Genomic DNA, 24551 nt, shown 5'->3' on the forward strand with positions numbered 1-24551 from the left:
GAATTTCCCAGAAAGACATATAGTTTGCCTAGTTTTCCTTTGGGAATCCCATCAGTGCTGAACACAGTGACAGCTGATGTTTGAAACAAATTTTAATTAATTAAAGTCTTCTGTGTATCAATAATTCTGTCCTTTGAGATAAGGAAGGTTCAGACAATAGCAAACTCTGAGATGCTACTGATAAGATTGCTAATTGAGGTACTAAACAAGAATGGCCCGAACAGACCCCCACATAACCCTACTTTGACATGAGATAACTGATGATCACTCCAGGTTTACCTTTTCCAGCAGTCTGCTTTCACTCCATTGCATGGTTTGCTTAAGTTTCAATGATAAAAGTCTTACTGCAGTCAAACATCACATCTGCTGTATCCATCTTCTGCAGGTTGGTTACTCAGATACAGGAGGAAATACGAGCAATTTGATAAGGGTCATTCCTGAAAACTTAATATTAACTTTCAAACTTGCCCTTTAAACACCTGATGAATAATAAAAGCTTGATAAATCAAGTTCTTCCAGATGTCAAAGTAAAGATAGTTCCCCAGGCCCTCACTTTTTGCCTTGAATATGATTCCAGATACTCCTATCTTCTAGTAGCTGTATCTCCATGATACAGCTGTCTCTCCGTTCCTCCGTGAAAACTGATCATGGTTTAAAATTGTTTTAACTGGATCCATAATTTCAACAGAAAGCACAGCTTGGCTGTACTGACTTGAGGCAGTCAAGTCAGGAAGGAAAAATAAGTACGCTTATGAGGGAAAGAAAAATAAGTATGTTTAAGTTACTGTCTGGACAAAAAACTCTTGGTATGCTAGACAAGTCTAAGCATTCAGAACCTTCCATTTCTGATCTCAGAAATTGTTGTTTGTTTGTTTTTAATAATTATTGATTTCTTAGTATTGCAGAAATAATTTAGCTTCATAAGATAATTGGAAAGAAGAAAAATATACAAGCCAAACAGTTATGTGGAGTCGATTTATCTTGGATTTTTTTCTGTTCTGCTTGTTTCTTTTCAGAAAGCATTAAAAAGAAGGTCTTACAACAGATAAACATGAATGAATTTTGAAGATATTTTCTTCAGAATTTTCAAATCCAGATAATTCTAAGATATCTGCATTGAATACATTTCAGTGCTACATAGCTCCAACATGGAAGATTTTAATGACTATCCTCAGTAATTTTTTTTCCTGAAATCTCTCTACTTTAGCAGTGATTTACTTTCTTAGAAGTGTTGTTCATTTACATATTTATATTGTAATTGCACATGTTCCCAGGCAGATAGGAATTTTCAACCTTTGCACTACCCACGGCGTGTGTTCACACCACATCCTCACACATACTTCAGATACAGGTGCTGTGTCATCTCACTGGCTCCGCTACAGAACTCAGAGTTCTCAAAAAGACTTGCCCTTCGATGCAACCTATGAATATTTTTTTTCTTCAATTTTAAATGTATATTTAAACATCTCCTTGCATTACTCTCAGCAACCTGGAAAGAGGTGTCAGAGTCCCCAATTTAAGACTGACAGATCAATCTTAGAAGCTCAGCAGCAACCCCCAGATTCTTGTGTGATGCAATAACTCTTGCTGAATATCAGCTCAGAGCCTGTTGGCTCTACTTTCAGCAGAGAAGAGCTTCACAACTATCTGCAGTGGAGACTCTCAAGGGTTGCCAAAGTTCTAATGAATTGCACCACTCTGGGCAAGTTCCACTGCAGACATATCGTAAGTCATCATCCTGTTTAGCAGTCTTTACAGATAGCATTGCTTGGCTACTAACATGGTCCTGGCTTGATCCTGTGAAGACAAAATCACCTCCTCTTACCATCCTGGTCATGAAAGAATGGTCTAGGAATTGGGAGGCTACATAGAACTACATTCCCTAGTTAAAATAGAATTGCTTGGGCAGAAGGAAAGCTATAGGACTTCACTCTATCCAAAAAAGTGACAGTGGCAGTGACAGTCCTGAGTGTGGATTTCACCTGCTCTCCAAATGACGTTACGATCTGACAAGACATGAACATGAATGGCAATGCTGTAAACTCCACTGAGGTTCTATCCTGCAGTCCTAGCCCTGACCATTACCTGGTTTGTTTCTGTTGGTCTTCCACACTGGAAACAATTTAATTCAACCTAGAGAACCTCTGAGAACACTAAATTGAACATGTGTGGCTGGTGCACCAAGGTAATGCTGCTAAGTGAATGTGGAGCAGACAATGGGATGGTTGAGCTTCTTCAGCTCCAACAGAAAGTATCTGGACACTCAGCCAAGAAAGAAGAAACAGAAGGCTTTTTAGTGCATTCTCTTGTAGAGCCCTTTATGGTCTTGATAAGGATCTCTCCCACAGCACAGGAACACTGGTGCCCTAACCCTGGCAGAAACACACAGTATTCACACTGAAATGGGAAGGGTGAGTGGACTAGAACAGGTAAAGAATTCTTCATCAGATCAGAGATCAGATAGAGATGTTATTTTGAGATTTGTTACTGACAGATATAATAATAAAAAGAAAAAAACCCAAACACACCCCCCCACACCCCCGCCAAAGAAAAATAAACTGAAGGTTATTTTTCCAGAAAGACTAGAAAGGAGCTCCTCACAGTAGGAGGATGACTAAGTACTCTGTCCAACTTTCCACAGCCTGAAAAGATTCCTGAAGACAAAAACCTTTGACAGTTTTATGCCCTGAACTTCAGGGGCTATTTAAAAATAGGTGATTTTTTTCTTTCTTTTCATCTACTGTCCCTGAAACAAACAAATTTAAAAAAAATAAATTTGAAAAACCAAAAGTAGTTAACAGAACCTGGGCCAACCAATCTTACGTTTTAGAAGCCAACTGATCTTATATTTTAGAAGCCAGTTACTCAAGCAAAAGAGTTATGGTCCATCTCAGATGAGCAGTGGCAGGTGTCTGCTAAAGGACAATTAGTCCCAACAAAACTAATCTGCATTTTTTCTGGAAGTCCAAATAAATTCAAGGATGAGAATAAAATAATTGTCCCCTTCCTATACTGGAAAATTACAGAAGTGGGACTACTTTCCTGAATTTGAATTTTAATCATATATACCTTCTCTTGCAAATCTAGGATGAATCACCATTGTATTTTTTGCTTGAGCGTAAAGGGTCTATGCAGATAAATTAGTTCAATGGATCTCAGTTTTGTGAAGTACCACCAGGTGCTTAAAGAAACTACTGTACAAAGAGACCTGAAATTTGATGTGAAGACATAAAATAAAAATAAAAATTACTGAACACCGTAGCCATGGACAGCAAAATTAAAGACTCTGGTTCATATTAGCATATAAAAAGATCTGATGAAGCTGAGATAGTCTGTCATCAGATGGAGGAGAGGCAGAAGGTAGCACAGATGGTAAAAACAGAGGAAATTATTCATGGTTCCTCGTCACACCTTGAAAGAAGCTACTGAAAAGATGATGTTGAAAATTAAGACCAGAAGGCATCCTGGAACAACAAAACCTCCAAACCCTCCTTTATATTCCAAAAGTGTAAATATGTCCTGAGGTTAAATAGGATTATGGTTTGATGATTTGTCTTTTATAGAAAATGAAAAAAATCAAGATTTCTTTTTATCTTTCAGAGTAAAAATATCTGAACACCAAAGGTTGACTCTTGAGTCTTTAAACAAATGTAGAACCTTTCAGATTACTTGAAAGCAAGTGCTAAAATGCCCTGCACATGACAGTATTTGCAGTGCCACTCAGACCTGCATGATCAAGCATAACTTAGAGAACCATGAGGAAAATTAACCCTTCCTGAGTGTGACTATAAAGTTCTAGAATCTTAACAGACTACTTAGAATGCAGATGAGCTGACAAGTGTCCTTATCCCATGAACAATCATTGCCTGATTATTTACCAGGAACAGATGCAAGGAAACAAAGAAGCAGATTTTTCCCCCTAAATAAAGTTTGAAGGTTTTTTCCACTGGCAGATATAAATTAGTGCACTTTATTTAGATGTGTCCACAATATCATCCACAATAATGATAGCAGATAAAATGCATTTTAAAACCAGCTTTATGGTCTGTGGATATGCATATCCTGTAAATTTTCCAGGATCTGAGGAAGAGGATGGAGAGAAGTGAGAGAAAAATTAATTGCAGAACTTAGAGCCAACCTAGGCTGTAAAACCTTGCTGGGGTAAAAACCCCACCAATTAAATATCCTCATCCAAGCAAAAAACACCACCACCACTGCAGTACAACAGCATTTTCTGCCATTGCTGAAGTGGAAAAAATTGCAGAGTACAGCAGTTCTGAGGTTTTCAGGAAAAAGTTTGTGAAGGTAAGTCAGCAAACAAAGCACCAACAACCAGTCAGGTGTTGAGGCAGAACTGAAACAGTTCCAAGCACACAATGTTGTCATGCACCAAACACAGGGAATGGGGGCAAGACAGGACAGGAGCACGTCCAGCAATAAGGGAAAGCAAATATACCCCAAGTCCCAAATCACTGGCATGCCTAAAGCTATAATCATTCAAAGCTAGAATCTTAGGTTTTGCCAAAAGGAGAGGATCATAAACAGGCTGCAAAGTTTATAGTCAAACAAGGAACAAAAGGAGGATGGAAAAAAAAAATGCTGGGTAATGAGAAAAAGACAACTTTACAGGAATCTTCAGTTTAGATTTCAGGACTTCTTATTGTTTCAATGAACATAAAATAAAGGTGGTCTCTCAACTGAAGTCCATTTTGACATGCAGATAAATGCTCAGGACTCTCCTAAAAATACATATAATTCTGTATTCTACCACTGCTGAGGTGGGAAAGGATTTTTCGTGTCTAAAATGAACCTAGGGAAGTTCTGCTGCCTCTCTAAAGTACTATAACAAATGAGAAAGATTTGATGGTACCACAATATGTAAACATATTCAAGAATATGGATTGCTTTTAGCCAAGCACAAACCATCACATTATTTCAGAAGAAATACTGAAAACCAAAAAAGTTAAATCTCTGCTGATTGCTTCCCTGTGGTTTAATTAGTGAGGCAAGGCAGTAAGGCATCACAAAATTTCCATTTTAGTTTAACTGTTCCCCACAGTCAATATTTTATGCCTTTGGGGTTTTTTTCTAGGTTCCAGGGACATATACAAACTATTCAAACTTTTCCTTTTGTTTTCTACCATGAGAAATCCTAGAGACAAAGAAAAATCTTATAATGGACCACTAGCATTCCTTCCCTCCTCTTTCATAAACAATAAACTTAATGTACTCCAGTACTGATATACAGACACTCTGATTTACTCACAAAGATAATTCTGCAATCCAGGTTACTTCTGTAAGAAGCAACTAGGATATGCAATTTCAGTAGTCAGACCTGAAACATGAAAGAACCCTGAACACTTTGCTGTGTAATGGCAGCTCCAAGAATTCAGTATGCTTACGTGCTGAAATCTCATCTTTAAAAGAAATATACATCAACTCTCTGTGAGAGACTGAAATGGGTAACGGCTTAAACACTGTAAAAATTTATCAGAGGACTTCTGCCCATTCTAGCAAACTGAAGCTGTTCATCTGATAACCAGTGAAGGCCACCACACCCTGATTATGCCTATTGACCAGAGTTTGGAAAGTGACAGACACTTGAGATAAGATAAAGTGCTATTGTCCAATCATCCCAGGTCTGGGAGAAGAATGTATCCACAAGTGATCCTGGAGAGAGACTGGAATGCTGATAGCTCAAACTTGCAGGAGCAAGCTGGCAATGTGCAAAGTACCCCGACCAGGTGCAGGGGGTGAGCACACCTCTACAGGCTACAGCTGGTGTTGAACAAGATAAGGAAAGGGGCAAACCCTCAGGCTGGGGGAAATGTCTTCTTGTCCTTACTGAAGTGAACTCAGCTGTGGTAACTCCCTTGCTGGGGAAGTACCGGGACATTCGCACTCAGCCTGAAGGTTTCTATCTCTGCTGATGGGCCATGATGGACTCTACTGGGCAGACAGCTAATAGACAGCTCAAAGGTCTCAGAAGGTGTCCAAGGCTTCCAAAGTGTCCCGTGAACCACATTAATCCATAATCATCTTCCAGTGTGAAACGCCCCACCCCAGGAGAGGTACCTGGGCATTCCCAATCCCACCTGAACCTGAGTTGATAAAAACTCAATAGATGTAGTGTTTTAGGGGGTTCTGTGTGACTTCTTCCACTACCTGATGGTCTACAACCACGACTTTGACCAACAGACGTTATAATTGCAACTGCCAACTGTTGTAAGGATGCCTTTTGGTGGTGAGAATCTTCTACACTTGTCCCTTCCTTATACATTTTTAAAGCATATATTGTCATATTAATTATAGATAATAATAACCAAAATGGCTACATACCTGATTTCCATTGCAACCAAGTTGTTCTGCAATAAATCCTACATTTATTTAGAAACCAACCATTTAGTGTTTTTTACTTTAAACTGCCCCAAGGAATCCATTAACATGAATCTGCATTACCCTTGACTTTCTGGGGATGAGTTGTAATACTCTCAATTATAACCTTTGTTACATAAAATGTCACACAATCTCTCACCTGTCTTTTGTTTCCTCCAAAATACTTTGTTCTTCTAAAATATCCCAGCGATTTTTTTTTCCTTCCCCTTAGAAGAAGGTGACCCCAAGATAACGATAAACTAAGAGAAGAAAATTGGCCAACAGAACTTCCTTTAGAAGTTTATCCACTGTCACCATCACAACAATCTCGGGAATAGAACATCACCTGTTAATTCTTTTTTAAGGCCCAAACATTTGGTGTTGTCAGTATCAGTCTTCTACAATCATTTGTGACTGCAAAAACCATTGCTAACAACCCTGTAGTTCTATTCTTACTTCATGGAAGACAGGGTATAAATTTCTAAGCCAAAACTTCACCAAAATATTAAGCGTATCAGAGGAATCAGACCCACACATGAAAATATAAATGTTAGATTCAAAGCTTGGAAAGATGGTGTGATATTTACACTATGATTTTTTTTCAAGCTCCCATTTTCTCTTTTTTTTCCTTCTGTTTGTAAAAATTCAAAAACCTGTGAGAATATGTCAATCTTTGAAACTGTTCTGTATTTCCAAGAAGATAGATTCCAAGTAAAATTTTTGCCCACCCTGCCCTTAATGTAATGAAATGGGCCTTAAAAGAAAGATAACTGAAATCAAGAAAATAGGATGCACAAGGCTGCCAGAAAACAGTGTGTAAGTTTAGCATAGTCTTTCCAGTCATGACTGCTTAACTGGAATTGGAATTTTGCTCTAAGTCCTCCTTACTACAGATCCCATACAGCACAGAAAAGACCAAAATCCCAAAGGCAGTCTTTATCTCATGCCAATTTCTACAATGTTTTTTGCTTGTGTCTGAAAATTAACTAGTATGAATATTTCTATTTTACAACTATTGTAGTTTTCATTTATGAAACCCCAAATATTCAGGCATGATTTTTCTTTGGCAATTTCTTAGGAGTATGTTTAGAAACTTAAACAAACCTGCAAAAGATGATAAAGCTCATCAAAATGATCAAAGCCACAGGGTACAACATGATGAACTGTGGCTCCTCTCCTTGTGTTACCCTGCAGTCTTACAAAGAACTTCCTTACAGCAAGGTCCAGAAAGCTTCCCTTGAGAGTTGCATATGTAAAAAAGAGGCTTTGTGGATTCTGTTGACAGAAGTGAACGGTTGAGCCCCAGACCACAAGAGAAACCACCTATTTTCAGCATTCTGTATAAACCCGTGCTAAGTGCGTGTCAGGAAAATTTCCCAAAGATTACATAAATAAAAAAAGGGGAAGAAACCCAAAAATTTAACAGTATTTGAAAAGAAAAGTTAAGAAAGATAGGGTCTGAAAACTTAACAACATCCCATACCTATTCCGCTGTCTTGGCAAAGTCACACAGGGCGATCAGATATCCCAGAGTGACCAGGACAGGCACAAACTGAAAGCTTTTTTTCAGATCTCCAAGAATTTTACCAGACAATTATTTTAATTCAAGTTTTACAAATGAAATGTAAGAATTTCCCTCTCCCACTTCCTCAGAAACTGCAACTCTGGAAAAGGTTGGCAAATAGCCACAAGAGTCTCATATAAAACCAGGAATGTTACTTGCATCCAACTTTTCCTTCCAAAAGTGGTTTATTTTCACCCTACCATGCAATCTTATCCAGGCATCATAACATGAGGACAAGCCAAACTGTGCTCTTAAGATTCAGTTAGACAAAGTAGTCATGGTTTCAAGTTCCTGTACATTCAGCCATCCAAAATTAGAGTGGATACATAAACTATCATTACAAGAGTTCTGGAAAGCAGTGACTACCAGAAATAAGTTTGCAGTTGTCTTACTGTTTAATACTTTTCATTCATTTCCATTTTCCATGTAACTCTTGGGTTCCATGATTCCCACAAGTCACAGAGGTAACATTAAATATTTCAACACTGGAAATTGTTTATGGTTTCTTAACTCAAAAAATTGTGCAACTATGCAAGCAAGTAGTCATAGAAACTGCAGTAGAGAAAAAAAACAAGTTTCAGCTAGGAAAGCGTATTTTTAATTTATGCAGTGTATTTTTAATTCTTGCAAATCTTATCCCATTATATTCTACATGCGAAAAAAACATTAAACATTTACAGTAACTGACATATATTTCTGTTATGTACTAAAGGACACTTACTACTCTGTTGTATTAAGTACTCCATTTCCTTCTTTGTTTTCTCCTCTCTCCCTTTATCACACTAGCACAGTTTCTTCTGTTAGCTTATGAACACCTGTATTAAAAAAAAAAACTTAAAAGAAAAATTCACTCTGTCTAGTTATTTTTATGCAAGTAGATTCTGGGAGTCAGCTATATTTACTGTCCTGTTAGAATCCAGCTTCTATGGCATGCTGTTCTTAAACTGGCTATGAAGCATTCATATTTCCCAATTCTAGGAACTTTTCTAGGAAGGCATTAAATAAAAAGTCCATGAATACATTTAATGATATAAACTACAGCCTGAATTCCTATATAATGCAGTTAAAGCAGTCCATGAAACTGGACAGAACCACTGTTTGGAACTGAAATGACTTTAGGCACCCATATCCCATGTGTGGCATGGATCAACATATCCCAAGGGAGAATTGCAGTAAGTCCTCTGCCATCTTACACAGACACTTTCTTTTAACTATTGCTTCCTAGTGATGGTAAGCAATTTCACTGGTATTAGTGAACACAAGACAGAAACACTGAAAAGTTTTCCACTCAACCACCTCTTTCATCCCAATGTCAGTATTTTATGAAGACTTGAGGGATAAAATTTTCAGGAAGAAAAATAGCTCAAAACCATATGACAATTTGTCATTCATCTATTTGGAGGACTTAAGATACAATGATTCAAAATAATTGGTATATTTTGTCAATACTGTATGTCTAAATGAAGAAGGCTACACTTGTCTTCCCTTACAAAACAATTATGTTTCTGTCAAAAGCTTTTACATCCCAAAAATGTCTGAAAGTAATGTACTCTTATTTTCAAGATGAAGAACACAACCCAAAAAACTATTCCCAAAGACCTGGCAAATTATAATGAAGCTACGCAGGCTTTGGGGGCTTCTTATTTTGTTTTGAGAGGCTTTTTGGCCGAACTATTACTCTAATAGTGCACGCAAGTTTCCAGTACTTCTGTAACACTCTAATGAGTAAATTTTAATTCAACCAAGTAACACACCAACCAAATCCAGAAATGTGCAGACCACATCTCCAGTCCTCTAAGTATAAGATACCCATGGAATGAAAAAAAAGAGAGCCTACATAAAGGCAGAAACACTTTTGTTGACTCTGGCACAGAAATGCATCTTCTTGATTTGGAAAACAAAGGCCAAGCCTACAAGGTCCCTTGGGAAGCATCTGGTTGGAGATGCACTGGGACACAAGCAAAGCTGTGCAGAGTTACCAGCACATGTGACTGCCAAAACAGCAGGAATATTGCTCAGGACTAGTGATGGGTGTCCACTTCTCCGCAGCTCATAGCACTTCATTGAGAAATGTCTGCTTTGGCAATTTCTTTTATCAAATATATTTTTATGTTTATTTAGTATTATATTAAAAATTATATTGTTTTAACACATTTTAAAAAATTGAATCTGTGAAGTACTTTAACCATAACAACATGGATTTAACATATTTATCAAGTGAAGAAACAAAATACTGCAAATAAAAAGAAATTTGGACACAAGCCCAACATGCACTTATTTTTTATTTTCTTTCTACTAGCAGAGTCCAGCTTGAACAATTCCTTCTCAAAACCATGCAGATTTCACTGGACAGTACAAGTATTTGCTATAACATCATTCAGGTACATCACACAGATGATAAAAAAAAATCTTCAAAGACTGTACTTCAGAAATAAAGAAGCTGGAGTACAGCTTTGACAAGATTCCAAAAGGTATACATTAGTTTTAAAATGTTTATTTTAAACACTGCTTATTTTTTTTCCATTACAAAATGATAAACACTGTACCAAGGAAAAACCATGCACAGCCACAAATGCTTCATAAATTCAAACATCATACTCATACTTTATCCTTACACTATTTTAATGTGGTGGTTGCATCTACTGAGACCATCTATTCAGTGACTGCAAAACTGCATACCTAAAATAAATAATGGATCCACTAAGTCAATTTTAAGGTATTACCTTATAAATAACTGCCAATTCCAGTGACACATAAAGACAACGTTCCTTACAAACCTTGTCACCACTCTACCCAAAGTTCACAAATTCAACAGTAACTACTGAACATACAGAGAGCAAAAGCGTACATATAGCCAAACAAGTACCTTAACACTCAAATTTCAATGTATGTAATTTATGTTGCACACATTAATTCATAAATTAATGCAAAGTTTGGTAAGGGTGTCACAGATATTTGATGTTCTGGCACCTTGTACATCAAATGGCAAGGATGGACAGTATTAACTTTACTTGCAAACAGGGAGAATTAACAGAATGTTTAGATAGGATAAGCAATATATATCCCAAGAGAAAAGAAAAATCACATTGTACTTTTCATAATTAAACCATACTTCTGTAAAATCTGCCCCTGACCAAACCTTTGCACAGTCTTTAACAAAGAACTGATCTTCCATGCTGAGAACTACTGCTTTTATATGTAGGGAAGGACTGAAGTAGTTTGCTTCTTGTAGAAATTACTCCTCCTTTCAGAGAACATGACTGAAAATCATCTAGTCCTTCCTTTACAATACTGAAAGCTTGAACTACAGAGATTAATATAACCACAGACTGACAAAGAATTCCAAGCTACAATTCATGAGCATATTCTTTTTAATCTGGTTGCTCTTCAGAGAATACTCTCTCTCTCTTCTCCAAAACCAGCCCCCTCTGAGGCTGCAACAGTGTGGAGCTCTGATGAATCTTTTGAAAGCCTGGTATAACTTGAACGCTGGCCCCGCTTGTGAGCAACCGTCTTCAGGTTCTCATTCTGAACTGCAGTTGAATTGGAACCTGAGCCAGGGTGCAGGATAATTTGAGATGGATCTCTGATACCTTGTATTTCTTCAAAATTTTGATTAGCTCGATTGCTTGGAGCACTGTTGTTATTTAAGGTGACTGTACTAGGGGTTCTGTTTAAATTATAGACTTTCTGGCAGGCTGGCCAGCTCTCTTCTGGGCTACTTGCTATCAGGCTGCTTTCAGAAGGGCTCTTCTTATCTTCTGAGCAAATAGACATGCGAACCACAGCTGGATCTTGAAGGCCACTAAGGCTGTGTGGAATTCCTCTTTTTGCACTGTGACTATCATCTTCAAGCTCAATGAGATTTGCCTTTTCAAGCTGTGAATCATCTGCTCCTTCATTGTGGAGGGAATGATTTGGAGAACTTTCATTGGATCTTACACCAGAGTCAGATGAATCTTTCTTATCTAAAAGGGCATCTGTCAAATACTCTTTTGCTTTGATGAAGGTTCTAATAGGCTCAGAACCATGTTCTGGAGATTTGGGCTGCTTCTCTATTTTGATATCTGTTTTCTTATCTTTGCCTTCCTTAAGAAGTGGAGTATTATCTGATTCTTCAGTTCCTGACTCATCTTCATCACTGGGAAGTTTCTGATACCGTAGAGTAACTCCCTTAAGCTTTAAATCTGCAGCCTGGAAAATACTTGTTCTTTCCAAAGACTTCTTTCCTGGGAGAAGCTTGGAACCAGACTGATCAGATTTTTCATCTTCTTCAGTAATGGGATCCAAAGGAGATGCATCATTAGTAGAAACACCCGAAGTACTGTAATCAACATCATTCCTCTTCAGCAAAAAGGACTTTCTTCCATCATCTTGTTTCTGTTCACCATCTTTTCCTTTTTCTTGTTCTGCACTGGAGTGCAAGGAGCCCCCTGATGTGCTCTGGCCCATATAGAAAGCACTTGAGCTATGAGGGGAGGACCTCCCACTGACTGTGGTAGAATTGGCACCTCCTTCTAACTGTGACATTTGAGCAATATACTCTCTATATGCATCTCTGTATTCTGCCTGAACCTTGTCTGTAAGCTTTGATATTTCAATACTAGAATCTTGAGAGTTAAGACTTGAAAGACTTGGAGTTCTACGAGTTTGTGACTGGAAAAAAAGAGGAGAGAAAGGCCACAGTTAAATGACCTATTTATTTTTACTTTTATCAATCTTAAATGAAATAACTCAGAGCATAAAATATGTACTTAAATTATTCTTTTTGTTGCTGCAAATAAGATTATGCAAGTGAAATGATAAACACTATAATTAAAATATGCTTACTATAAACATATACATGGAATCACAAACACATACTAAACTTAGAAAATATTCTTATTGTTGGTTCCCATCATGGAAAATTTCCACAGAACAAGCATTTTATCCAGTACATTTGAGACTCTTTTGAGTATATAATTATAAAAACTGGATTTGTATATCAAGATGGACTTTTCTATATACTTCATACATTTACAAAATTTGCATTTTATATTAGAAAGACAGCAAAAATTCATCTAAATGTTGAACATCTCTCAAAAACATTTTCAAAATACCCCCACCATACATACTTCAATATATCCTGGCAAAATTCCATTGCATGTATCTGATTTCAAAAAATCAGTTTTCTGACAAATAGCCCTCTTTGCCCCCATGCCTGTTTTTAGAATTTGGTTTTATTTCTCACTACCCAACTCTGATTTCATTGGTAACAAATTAAACTAATTTCCCCAAGAGCAGCCTGTTTTGTCAGTGACAGTTCCTGGTGAGCGATCTCTCCCTGCCCTTATCTTGTCCCACAAGCCTTCCATTATATTTCCTCTCCCCTGCCCAGCTGAGAAGGGCAGTGATACAGAAACTTTGGTGGGCACCTAGCATCCAGCCAGGGTCAGCTTACCACAACAGTGAAGCTGCAATACTAATCAGTACTGACTTAAAAAATTCTAACAGGTGAATTAAAATGTTTTTTTAAGGACAAACTACCTTTCTCATTCCTTTGATTCAATTTCAGTAAATATATAGGCATCAGAAGCACTGTTTATTCAAATACATCAATTGTGTAATGCCACTTTGGTCTAGAAAAAACATATATTGATACTCCATGGAAAGGGCAGTAAGGATAATTAGTATCCTAGAAACATACACGAGTGTGCATACACACACTCAGAAGTACCTGGGATAGAAATCTATCTCTGGGATATATATCCCAAACCCACTCGCATAATGTTGATTATTAAAAGTATCACCTATAGTATAGGAATCTCTGGTGTCTTTTTATTTTGTTGCAACTTCAAGATTTTATAATTTACTTTTGGACATGAAAAGGGTCCACCCCACTGGGTTTGCTGTTTCTTCTTTTTTTTTAATTCTAACCAATACTTAGCCACCAACTGATTTGTCTTATTTCTTAAGGATAGACAAATGAAAATCCAGCACTTCAGGTGGTCTCATAAGATGCAGAAGAAAACAGACCACAACCTATTGGAGAAGGATGTCAGTTCTGGAATCTATGAAAAGGTTATGCATTGTAAGGACAAAGTTTTGATGCTATGGAGCACTGTAGTTGTCTATTTTCAGATACCTAGCAAAAGTATTTGTTGAATGGGCTAATCTCTGGTTAGCACATAGCTAAAATATTTCATACACAAAGCCTGAATAATACAAAAATACAGAAACCTTGGAAGACACCACCCTAGGCTAGATGAGAAAAGCATGATATCTTTATTTTTTTTGTCATGAGGAGTGATTACTGGAACAGATAAATAGTTTTCAGATGGCTAAGACTAAAGACTTCAACTCAGAGTATGGTTAGAGTTTACATCTCTGCAGAACTAGGCATTACCAAGACTGAGAACTAAAAGCATCTGAACTATCCTAGAGACTTATTTCTTAACTTGTCTATATCCAAGACTGAAAAAAACCTCTTTTCCATTCAGATAAGCAAGCAGAATACATTTCTTTATTAAATACCTGCCAACTTAAGTTACTATGGCGTGGAGGAGCTTCATCGAGACCAATTGTGTTGAGTTCCTCAAAGCTGAAGTTCAGTGTGTAGGGAGCTTGACCAGCAAGACCTGTCAGCTCAGTGTGAGGCAGCTCAGTGTTATGGCCAGGACGGCGAGTAAGGTCACTGTGAGGAATCGCAGCTGTACCATGCTCTGCTGCTCCACGAGCATCTTCCTGAGCAGCCTGGTTTTCTGAATTTCTCATTTCAAGTATCTTAACATGCAAAGAGGGACAGTTTAAATGTAATTACATAAATAGAAGAAGTTCTCAAAATTGATAAACAAGAATTCTGTTGAAAATAGGAACGAGGAATTCACAGCCGTAAAAGTGTACCTGTACATTCAGTTTTGACCATGGAAAAGTACAAAGAAAAATCATTAAATAATTCTTCAATATTTACAAATTTTTCTTATTACTGCTCAAACCCTAGAAAGAACTCATATGCTATAAAATTACTTAAATTCTTGTAAAACTAATAAGTGATAAATTACAAATTTTAAAACAAAACCAAACACTTCGTATCTCAAACAACAAATTTCATCATGTAATTCTCAGTGTTTTCGAGACTGACATAGTTGAGAGACAATCTGTTATTTCAAGAAAGAAAACTGGCAATAGTCTAAAAATACTTAAGAGAAAACTCAGTTCTCTGCAACGCATAACCCTCACTGTAACAGCCTGGCTGCCCAATTCCTTGCACTTATTATTACACATACTTTGAACTCCCTGACTAACTTCAGCAGTAGGACAGAGATTTAAAAAAGAGTTAATTTCTGACCATGTCATTAAAATAGGCAAATTTGAAAAGGGAATCCATACAGGAAAAACCAGATCCCACAAAAAAAAAGAGGCAAAACTTCAGCTTTCACAATCAATTAAGATGCAAATCCATAGATAACAGTTATTCATTAGTGCTTAAGACAAAAAAGACAAAGTAACAAAAGAGCAGGTGCATTCATGCTTTAAGACAATACTTACAAACTTACAAATGATGATAACAAGAAAGCAACCAAAAAGAAAAAAATATTCATATTGGAAAGGACTAATTTATGATGACCTGAAAACTGAACAAAAAGTCTTACCATGCTCCTGAACAGGTGCCAGTCACCAAAATTCATACTCATTTCTTTTTTCAGTTCATCAATGTTGCACTGAGCCAAGACACGGCCATTTATATTTGCCTGAAACAATAAAACTAAATAATGTAAATTATGGATAAAAGACTCATGGCATGGCAGTAACAGACAAAAAAGGCAGAGGTAAAGCTGGATGCAGACTACTAGTGAAATTTCCCAAAGTCACTATTAAGTCCAATTCTATATAACCATGTGTTTTTATAGAAGTATATTTAGTGATGATTTCTGATGGACAAGAAACACCTATGTGTCATGGAAAAAAAATGGAAATATTAAACCCATTAAATGTGTATATGAAAGGCAATATGATCATGTCCTATATACAGACATAAGACAACAACGCATAAGTGGTAGAAAATTTCAGGGACAATAAGCCACATTAATCTGTATATATTTCTCCAACTCAGAACACAAATGGACTGCAGACACCCAAGCATTTGAAGATAATCCGACAATGAAGTTCCAAGCAGCATCTGACTCCTGGCTAGAGGCATCTAAGATCAAGTACTACCTCCATTAAGTTCCCTCTCTACATAAAACAGGCTTACATTCCTCCCATCATCAGAAATACCCGGAGATAGATTAGACTTCTTTCTAATGTTCATCATCAATCAGAGATCAACACAGAAATGTTTAAACAACATCTCTGTTCTAGAAAGGTGATTCCTTACATTCGGCATGTTTATATAGTGTTTAACTTCCAAAAGCACCAAATTCAACACAGAACCATTTTCATTGCATAAAAGCAAGAGGTATTTCTCTTTATACTGTGTATCAGCATATGGACAGAATGTAAAAGAGAAATCATGTCTTAGGAGAGCAGCCAGAAAATGGGAGACCCAAGATGAGAGCTCTCCTTATACTGAGGGATCTCAATGGTTCTGTTCCCATATCCTAGCAGATGGTCTTAGTCAAACCAGGAAAAAGACCAGGCTGAGCCATTTTCATTCTTCTTTTTTACATGATATCCCTTGTAAGAAATGCAAAAATATAAATAAGAAGAGGAATCTCATTAGAGCACATTATTTTTGCACTCTGGAGCAACAGAAGCAACTGAAATTTTTTGCAGCTTCACTTAATGACCTGCAATCTAACATCCTACTTCTTGCTTTCTTCTTTAAGTAACTTCGCTGAAGCTTCCTATGATGAACCTGTCATAACAATCCTTGAATCAACATCCTTCCCGTATTATTTAGATATGATAGGTTCCAGGACAAAGTGAGCTCAGCAAAAGCACTGACTAATGACAACCCTCATATTTTTCCCTTCTTTCTTTGTAAAAAAAAGAGCACACAGAATGGTGAAAAAAGTTAAAGAGCAAAAAATAATTCTGTGTTAATGTATCTATCACAGAAAAGAAGAGAGGCAGTAAAACAGTGACCTTTTTCTGAAGCAAATATATGTGGACTGTTGATAAAGAAATGGAACCATCTTCACCACTCATTTACAACAGGAGAGATGTGCTAATTTTTCACAGAGAAAAAAGAAAGGGATATTGCTACCTAGATACAGAATACATTTGCAACCCTTTATTTTTTTATTACACATGGCAATTTTGAAAACATTTTTCTTGCTTCTCTTCTCAGAATAACCAGTTTCATCAGCATTTATATTTCTGACTGTCCTTTTCAACAGAGAGCATTTTCTCTGAAAAATGAATGCTTGTATTAAAATGTCCTCCAAACTTGTCATGCCCAGAACTTAGGATGTTATTTTAACATCTGATGTGTTTAAATAAACATTTTCAGGAAAAGAGGCAACTAAACATTTTCCTTTCCTTATGTATCTCTACATTTAGGAACAAAACACATTAATGAAATTCAGCTGATACCTTTTTTATAGTTGCAGAGTACTGAGGTAGCATGCTCTGGTCCAGACCATCTATCTGCTTTAGCTTCTCACACACAGCTTCCACACTCATTGTGCTCAGAGACACATGTGATACTCCTGTGGCTGACCCTGTGCCTGCTCCTGCTCCCTGTAAGAGAGAGAATGTTCACATAAGACTTGTTCCAGTACTCAGTACACCCAGAAATTCACAATACACACTAACGCAAATCAAGCTGTGTTTAACTACATTTTAAAATTAAGAGATGAGAATAAGAATGCACAGGCATTTTTAATTACTATAATTTTTAACTACTATATATTGGGAAACATTCATTACATGTATTTATAGGAGAAAAAAACCAGCATCTTGAGTCCTGCCTTTGTGACAAAATAACCCTTTTACATAATTTTAATCAAAGAAACACAAAAATCAGAAATATTAAGTACAGATTAATCAATTTATAATGCAGTTTCACTCACAAGTTTTCCCCTAACTTTAGTAGTTAGTTTGGTTTTGGGATATTTGGAGTTTTTTCTCAAATAATGCAAATAGAACTTGGTTTTTCCATCTTAAAAACTCCTGGTTTATTATCAGACAAAGATGACCTAAAACTCAGAGACACACAAGAAGATGACTCCTCAATTACTTGGATTAATTGGGTAATTTTAACAATATCTGTTCATTTTCCAGAGGTTCCCTCAACTTCACTTATGCAAGATCAGCCAAGGGGCTGTGTACCACAGTACTGAAACAGCAGCACTGCAAATGCCCTACAAGATACTAAGAGGATGCTTCATGTACCTCAAACTTAGGTAAGATTTAGGTAGAAATTATTTATGATTCAGTTCTGTAACACAAGAGTTGTCCTGTTAATACTGGTAACTTCTGGGAATTTTAAAGAAAGGGTGGAAAACAAAAACAAATGCATCTGAAGGTAGACAGTATATTAAGGCAGTATGTTCTTTAAAAAAAAACAAATTTCCCCTGGATGGGAACCTATGCACAGTTACACTAGTGATTCCAAATTCCTAAAAGTGAGATCAGAATCAGTTCAAAAATATTTTCCACTTGTAAGGGAGGTCACATCCTCCCTTTTTTCTGGACATGAAGTTTTGGGTTCAGCATTGTGGACTGTGAACCAAACAGTTCATTTTGGAAGGATGCAAAAGAGCTTCTAAGCTTCAGAGGTCATCATCACATGCACAAACCCTGGGATGCAAAACTGCATTTTAACTACCCTGTTAATCAAGTTTTATTATATTCCTCAAATCATCAATGAAGACTAGTTTTGGAGCTGTAGTATTGTCTCCCATTTTTATTTAATTACTTTGAAGGTGTTTAATCTTGCAGAATTAATATAAATTACTAGATCCCAAAACTAAGAGCTATCACAGAGAATACCATTAACCTTATCAGAATTATCTAAACCAGGGTATTTACAAAGAATTTATTCAATTAGTAATTCAAAGGCAGCATTTGGGAACACTACTGCGGGTTGTGGGGAATTTGAGCCTGGAAGTTAATACACTTGCCTGGAAGTAGCTGGGGCACCAATCTTTTTTAATGTCAGGTCAACTAGATAATAAACAAACAAAAGATATATCCCATTTCCTGAGAAGGCAATCAACTTAAATGACTGCAGAAAAATTAAACATTTTAATTTCACTCCAGTCTAGGCACTTAAACTAGGGCTTGGGATTCCTTTAGAGGCCATGACAACTACTTTTCACATTCTGCAGTGTCTCGCTAGTTTGGTGCCTACAATACCTAATGAGTTATTATACAGGCATCTAAAGGACAAATTTTAGGTCTCAATTAAGTCTGATTTTTAGCACATCTAAAATCTGTATCATGTCAAGGATATAAGCCAATCATCAAAATGATGAAAATGACAGAATGAAGCTTCACCCATTATCTGTTTATCATATATTTCTTTTATGAACATTTTTAATTTTCCTCTTTAAGAAATCACTGTGGATTTTTCCTCAGAATACCAGAGAAATCCATTATTTTCTCGTAAACACACTATTTACTATTGGCATGAGTTAGATAATACATCAACAAAGACAAGATACTAAGTTAATTCAAATCTTAATTATTTTTTGAAAGAAGGCTTATCAATTAAAATAAAAGAAACTGTTACAGCCAAAATTACATTGTGGCACCACTAAAATAAATGATCCCTAAGCAACATGTGTTAGCAATTGCCTTTGTTCTCAGAATCTATTAAATATATTATCTATGGTATATCCAGAAATAAATGAAGGAAAATTTTAAACACTTCTAATTTAACAGATTCTCATTCAGATCAAAATATTTCTCTAACAGTCAAGGACAAGCAATTCTTTATGCATGCATTCAGACCTAGTTTAGAAACTTTGCTTTCAGTGTATAAAAAAGATTCATAAAAGCTGAAATATTTAGACTATTTTTGTTGAAGTGTGAACTGTTTGAAATAGATGCACATTAATCCAAATCATTCTCTATGAAAAGCACTCTCTGAAGAATAAGTAATGTAATAGCTTTAGGGATATTGTCATCATGTAAGTGAATTAAAACTGTACTTAAACTGACACATTTTTCAGCCTTAGTGGTTTTGTTAGAGATGCTTAGAGAACATTAGTCTGAAAAGTATTTGCCATGCAAAAGCTAAAAGCAGCTTGTCAAAACAAACCTCAAGGCTAGTAATGAGCATTAGTTTACAGACAGCCCAGCATGAAGCACCAGTATGATAGCTTCTGGAATGACTCTGAAACAAGTGAATGAGGATTCTCAGAAAATGGCTGTACCTGTCTGTTTTTGTTTAACTCAGACTTACACATCTTTGAGAAAAGGACAAAACAGAACTAAAATAAGTAACAGCTTAAAGTGACATCACAAAAGTTGAACATACAGAGAACATGCTTTTAAGTAAACAGAGGAAATCAGGGTTAGGACAGACACAGGATATTTTCATGTGATGAAACTTTTAAAATAGGTCTTCAAAGTATACATTTAGGATATGCTATACAAATACTATTTTCATGAGTAGATTATTCTGGTTTGCATTTGTAAAAAAACCACTTGCTATATTCTGTTTTGCATAAAGGTTCTAGGTTATGTTTCTGATAGAAAATCCTCCTTTTAGTGAAAAGCATTGTCCTGCCATTTCAAGATCACATTATACTACTAACGTACCTCAAATAATTTTTCGAACTTCTGTCTAACCAAATCTGCCAGCTCCCCTCGCCCCCAACCCCCTCGAAAAAGCCTCAGAAACGAACAAGCACCACCCACAAAAAAGTTATTTCTTATAAGCACAAATATTCAAAGCACAAAAATACTGGAAAATCCATAAGAAAATTTCCATGCCATACACTTTCATTCATGCTCAAACTTTTGAAAAGTACTTTCAGTTTCTTAAGTATTTTATGCTTATCTCTAGTACATGCTCTGGGCCACATTAGTCCTCATTCAAAGCACACATACTACATCTTAAGGGATTATATATTCAGTGCAGTATGAAAAAATGTATTTAAACAAAGTAATTACATTGGAACAAGCTACTTCCTAAGAAGTAAAAATTAACAATGCAAACTAAAGCACAAAATCAAGTTTATGACAGATAAGCACTGCTAATGCTAGTTTGATTTCTAATATAAAAGGAGATTCTGTGAACCATTCCATGTTACCATTCCATGACTGGTAACACTGCAATCCACCTACAAACTCTTCAAAAGGGCACACTAGAAGTTTTTGAAGTTATTCAGAAATAAGCATTTGTACAGTAAAACCAGCAGAAATGCATGTTTATCTCCATCACAGATGACAAAGGCCAGCATCTAAAGACTACTTTCATTAGTGATTCAAGCTGATAACCTAAAATTTGCAATGAAGCTTCATGCTGATACAACTAAATAGATGGTATTTGGTCAGCTTACCAGTTTGACATCTATGTTTTGATCCACTCAGCAAAGAACAGTAAACTATGGTCTGAGATAGACAAGTTTTATCATCAGCAACAGAATCTAAGTACAGAAGGTGACTGAAGTAAAATTCTTGATACAGGATGACTATACTCAAAATATTCCTGACTTCTACTAAGCTAACCTAGACTTATACAGGTATTATGAGACTAATGATGATGGTCTGGAATTTCAGAACTTGGTCACTCCAACAGACTGACAACAGCAGACCCATAACTAGAATCATGTAACAGGCTCCACACAGCTCTGTCAACTCATGCAATAAGCAGAAATTATGATCTGTATGAAAAAAAAAAATATACTCCTGAATAATCCTGTTTTTTCACCCTGTTATGACTCAAACATTCAAAACAATGATTATTCTCTATTTTACACAGGAGTTGCAACATTTCTGGCTCCTTGCCAGTTTAGCATGAAAGACAATTTTGATTCTACATGCTTCTCTTGTTTTCAATCACCAAACCAATTACACATTCGTGTTCATTACATTGGTGTTCATTAACTAGTTTGTGCAGGATTTTTTAGTTTATTTAATTACTTTGCGTGCACCAAACCATTTAATAAGTTGGATCACTTATACAGTATCAATGACACATCAATTAAGAGCTACCTAAATAGCTGGATGAAATTATTGTACCCATCATCTACAGATAATTGTAGCACATAACACAAATACAATATTGTTTCCTTTCAATGAAAATTCAATGATGTTGAAAAAATAAGTGGATTGAGAATAGATGAAACTCTGATAAGACATCACATATATCCTCACTAACAACCTTCTTGTCAACTTCCCAAGAGACTTTAAAAAAAATTCCAAAATTCCAAGTTTTAGATTTATACCATAGGTTAAATATTGCTAAGTCTGAGAAAAGTATATGATCTGGTATGCTGCATTACAGACTCACAATAGTATAAATTAAATTAAAAAACAAATCTTACAAAATCTTCCATTATCATTATCTCAAAGGAAGTTTCTTTTTAATGTTTTAATTCCTGTATTTTCTTACTTAAAGGCAATAGGTTACTTAACTTACGAGGGTCTTTTAAACTGCTGTTTGAAGCTTCACCTAAATGAGTGTTAAGATACACACTCAGCAGCAAGCAGAAGAGCACCCAGTTCCAGTTCTGCTGCTGGAACTCATTCACTACTGTGCCTCAAGACTAAATCCCACTTTTCCAGGCTTGTGTCCCTTCCCACACTCACAGGGACACACACTCTTCAGCCATTACACTAATACTTTTGAGAAAGTCCTTAATTCTCCTTGCACTGACAAGTCTCAAAGGTCTGGGAAAAGAATGGGATACTCAGATAAGGAATCAAACACAAGGGTGGCATTTCCAAAGGAAAAATTAGTCCAAAGTCATCCCTTTCCACAAGGTAGCAAATTACTTGGGAGACAGAAATTCAGTGTACATTTTCCATTGCACTGCACATACATGGTTTCTCAGTGAAAGTTATGCAGAGTTAATCATAACTCTATGAGTTTGGAATCTGTGTGGGGCTTGATATTTTTTCATTGCACAACAGTAGAAAAAGATTTTTGCAATGATTTACTAAAAGAAAAAGTAAATGCAATCGAACTGGAACTGTTGCCAACAACTATTGGCAGCAAATATTAAGAGAATCATGACAGTCACATTAAACTTTTTGTTTTGGTATAAATCATGATTATCATAATTAGAGTTAAAATATATATACCATAAAGATAACATCCTAAGTATGAATACTTAGGATAAAACAAAACAAGTCATAGAAAAGGTAACTTAACATTCTGACTGAAGAATAAGCTTATGACCAGCAATATTTCATTTTTCAATTTCTATCAAAGCTGCCTTATACTATGTTACCTGCAATAGCTTTATAGTCACCAGCTAAAGAAGTAGGATTCGGGCAAGAGAATTGACTGAAGCAGAAAAACACAATTACTTCTAAAACTTAAGCACTGAATGACCAGCTGTCATTCTACATTCTGTTTAGCTACCACGACACTTTACTGAAAGCTCACCACAGCTACTGAGAAAGGCAAGGGGAAAACTACAGGGGAAAATAGGGTACATCTTACAAGTGAAATATTAGCTTTTAAATTCATTCACGAACTACATTAGTTTTCAGCTACTCTATTTGCCCACCAAAGCCACTGATGCAGTGTTAGTGAACTGCAGTTATGATTAATGCAGACTCATTACTGCTGAAAAAGCAATGAGATGCTAAAATTTCCACACCACATGACTACTCATTTACCATTGAGGGGTCTGTGGGTGAAGGAAGCCCCTCATCAGCATCCTCCTTGATAACATCCTAACAACAACAAAATATTACGGTTTGGGTAAAATGATCAAGGGCTCAACAAAAATTATGAAGAAAACAGTGAATGAGAATGATCTCATAATAATACATAATTCAATAGAAACACATTTGTTTTCTTTAAGTGATTAAAGCTTTTACCATCTTTTAACAGCCTTGCTCATTGTATCAATATTTAGAATTAAAGCAACCAATAAGTGAGGCTTTTACTTTTTTGTCTTTCCTTAGTTCTTAATTCCATTTGAACAGCCATTTGTCAGCAAAATAAATACTGTTAAACAGGAAATTTATCATTCTATAGGAAGCTAGAAAAGTCTGCTAGTTTTGCCTTTCTAATGAGTAAAGTTGAATTATATGTACTTGCAAAAACACTTAAGATAAAATGTATTTTGTTTTACTTGAATAATAAAAAGAATTATTTTAACATTTGAATTTGATCCTCCAGTTTCTAGCATTCTTTATGACATTAAAGAATGTAATTTTATCTTCTCCAGATACAAAGAATTTGTGACATATTATTAAAAAACCTGAACATAAATTTACAAGTAGCACTCATTTTCTTATATCACTACATCTATTTTGGTATTATAGTACATCTGGCATTTTCATTAATATATTTTTTTGCCAATATCACAGGTCATTCTCCTCTAATCTTTATATATGGGTGCTGGAATTGGTTTTCCTCTGTAAGGAATTTCTAAAGTTAAAACAAAATACATTCACATTACATGTTAATAACACCTTTGCTTAAAATATTTATAATATAAAGCTTATACTTGTCTAACACAGAGTCATCATTAATAACTTTCATTTTCATTACTCA

The 24551-nt window shown here is 35.9% G+C and overlaps 1 protein-coding gene across 4 annotated transcripts in view; it reads right to left on the reverse strand.

The window, feature by feature from the left end:
• Positions 1 to 10201: 10201 nt before the first annotated feature.
• Positions 10202 to 24551, reverse strand: part of KIDINS220 (kinase D interacting substrate 220) — an 81243-nt gene continuing 66893 nt past the window's right edge. For 2 of the 4 annotated variants that reach the window (XM_005521879.3, XM_014251439.2), the window contains exons 26-30: positions 23666 to 23722; positions 17456 to 17602; positions 15571 to 15669; positions 14453 to 14701; positions 10202 to 12595 (exon numbers count right to left, since the gene is read on the reverse strand). In XM_005521879.3, the coding sequence (XP_005521936.1) occupies positions 11327 to 12595; positions 14453 to 14701; positions 15571 to 15669; positions 17456 to 17602; positions 23666 to 23722 (1821 nt within the window). In that variant the 3' untranslated portion in view covers positions 10202 to 11326. The remainder of the gene's footprint in view (positions 12596 to 14452; positions 14702 to 15570; positions 15670 to 17455; positions 17603 to 23665; positions 23723 to 24551) is intronic. The other 2 variants (XM_088052799.1, XM_014251440.2) reach the window with 1 other exon arrangement.

Source organism: Pseudopodoces humilis, chromosome 3, assembly GCF_049639895.1.
Source record: "Pseudopodoces humilis isolate 2021_Gansu_Grassland_sample_001 chromosome 3, ASM4963989v1, whole genome shotgun sequence".
Classification (NCBI taxonomy): domain Eukaryota; kingdom Metazoa; phylum Chordata; class Aves; order Passeriformes; family Paridae; genus Pseudopodoces; species Pseudopodoces humilis.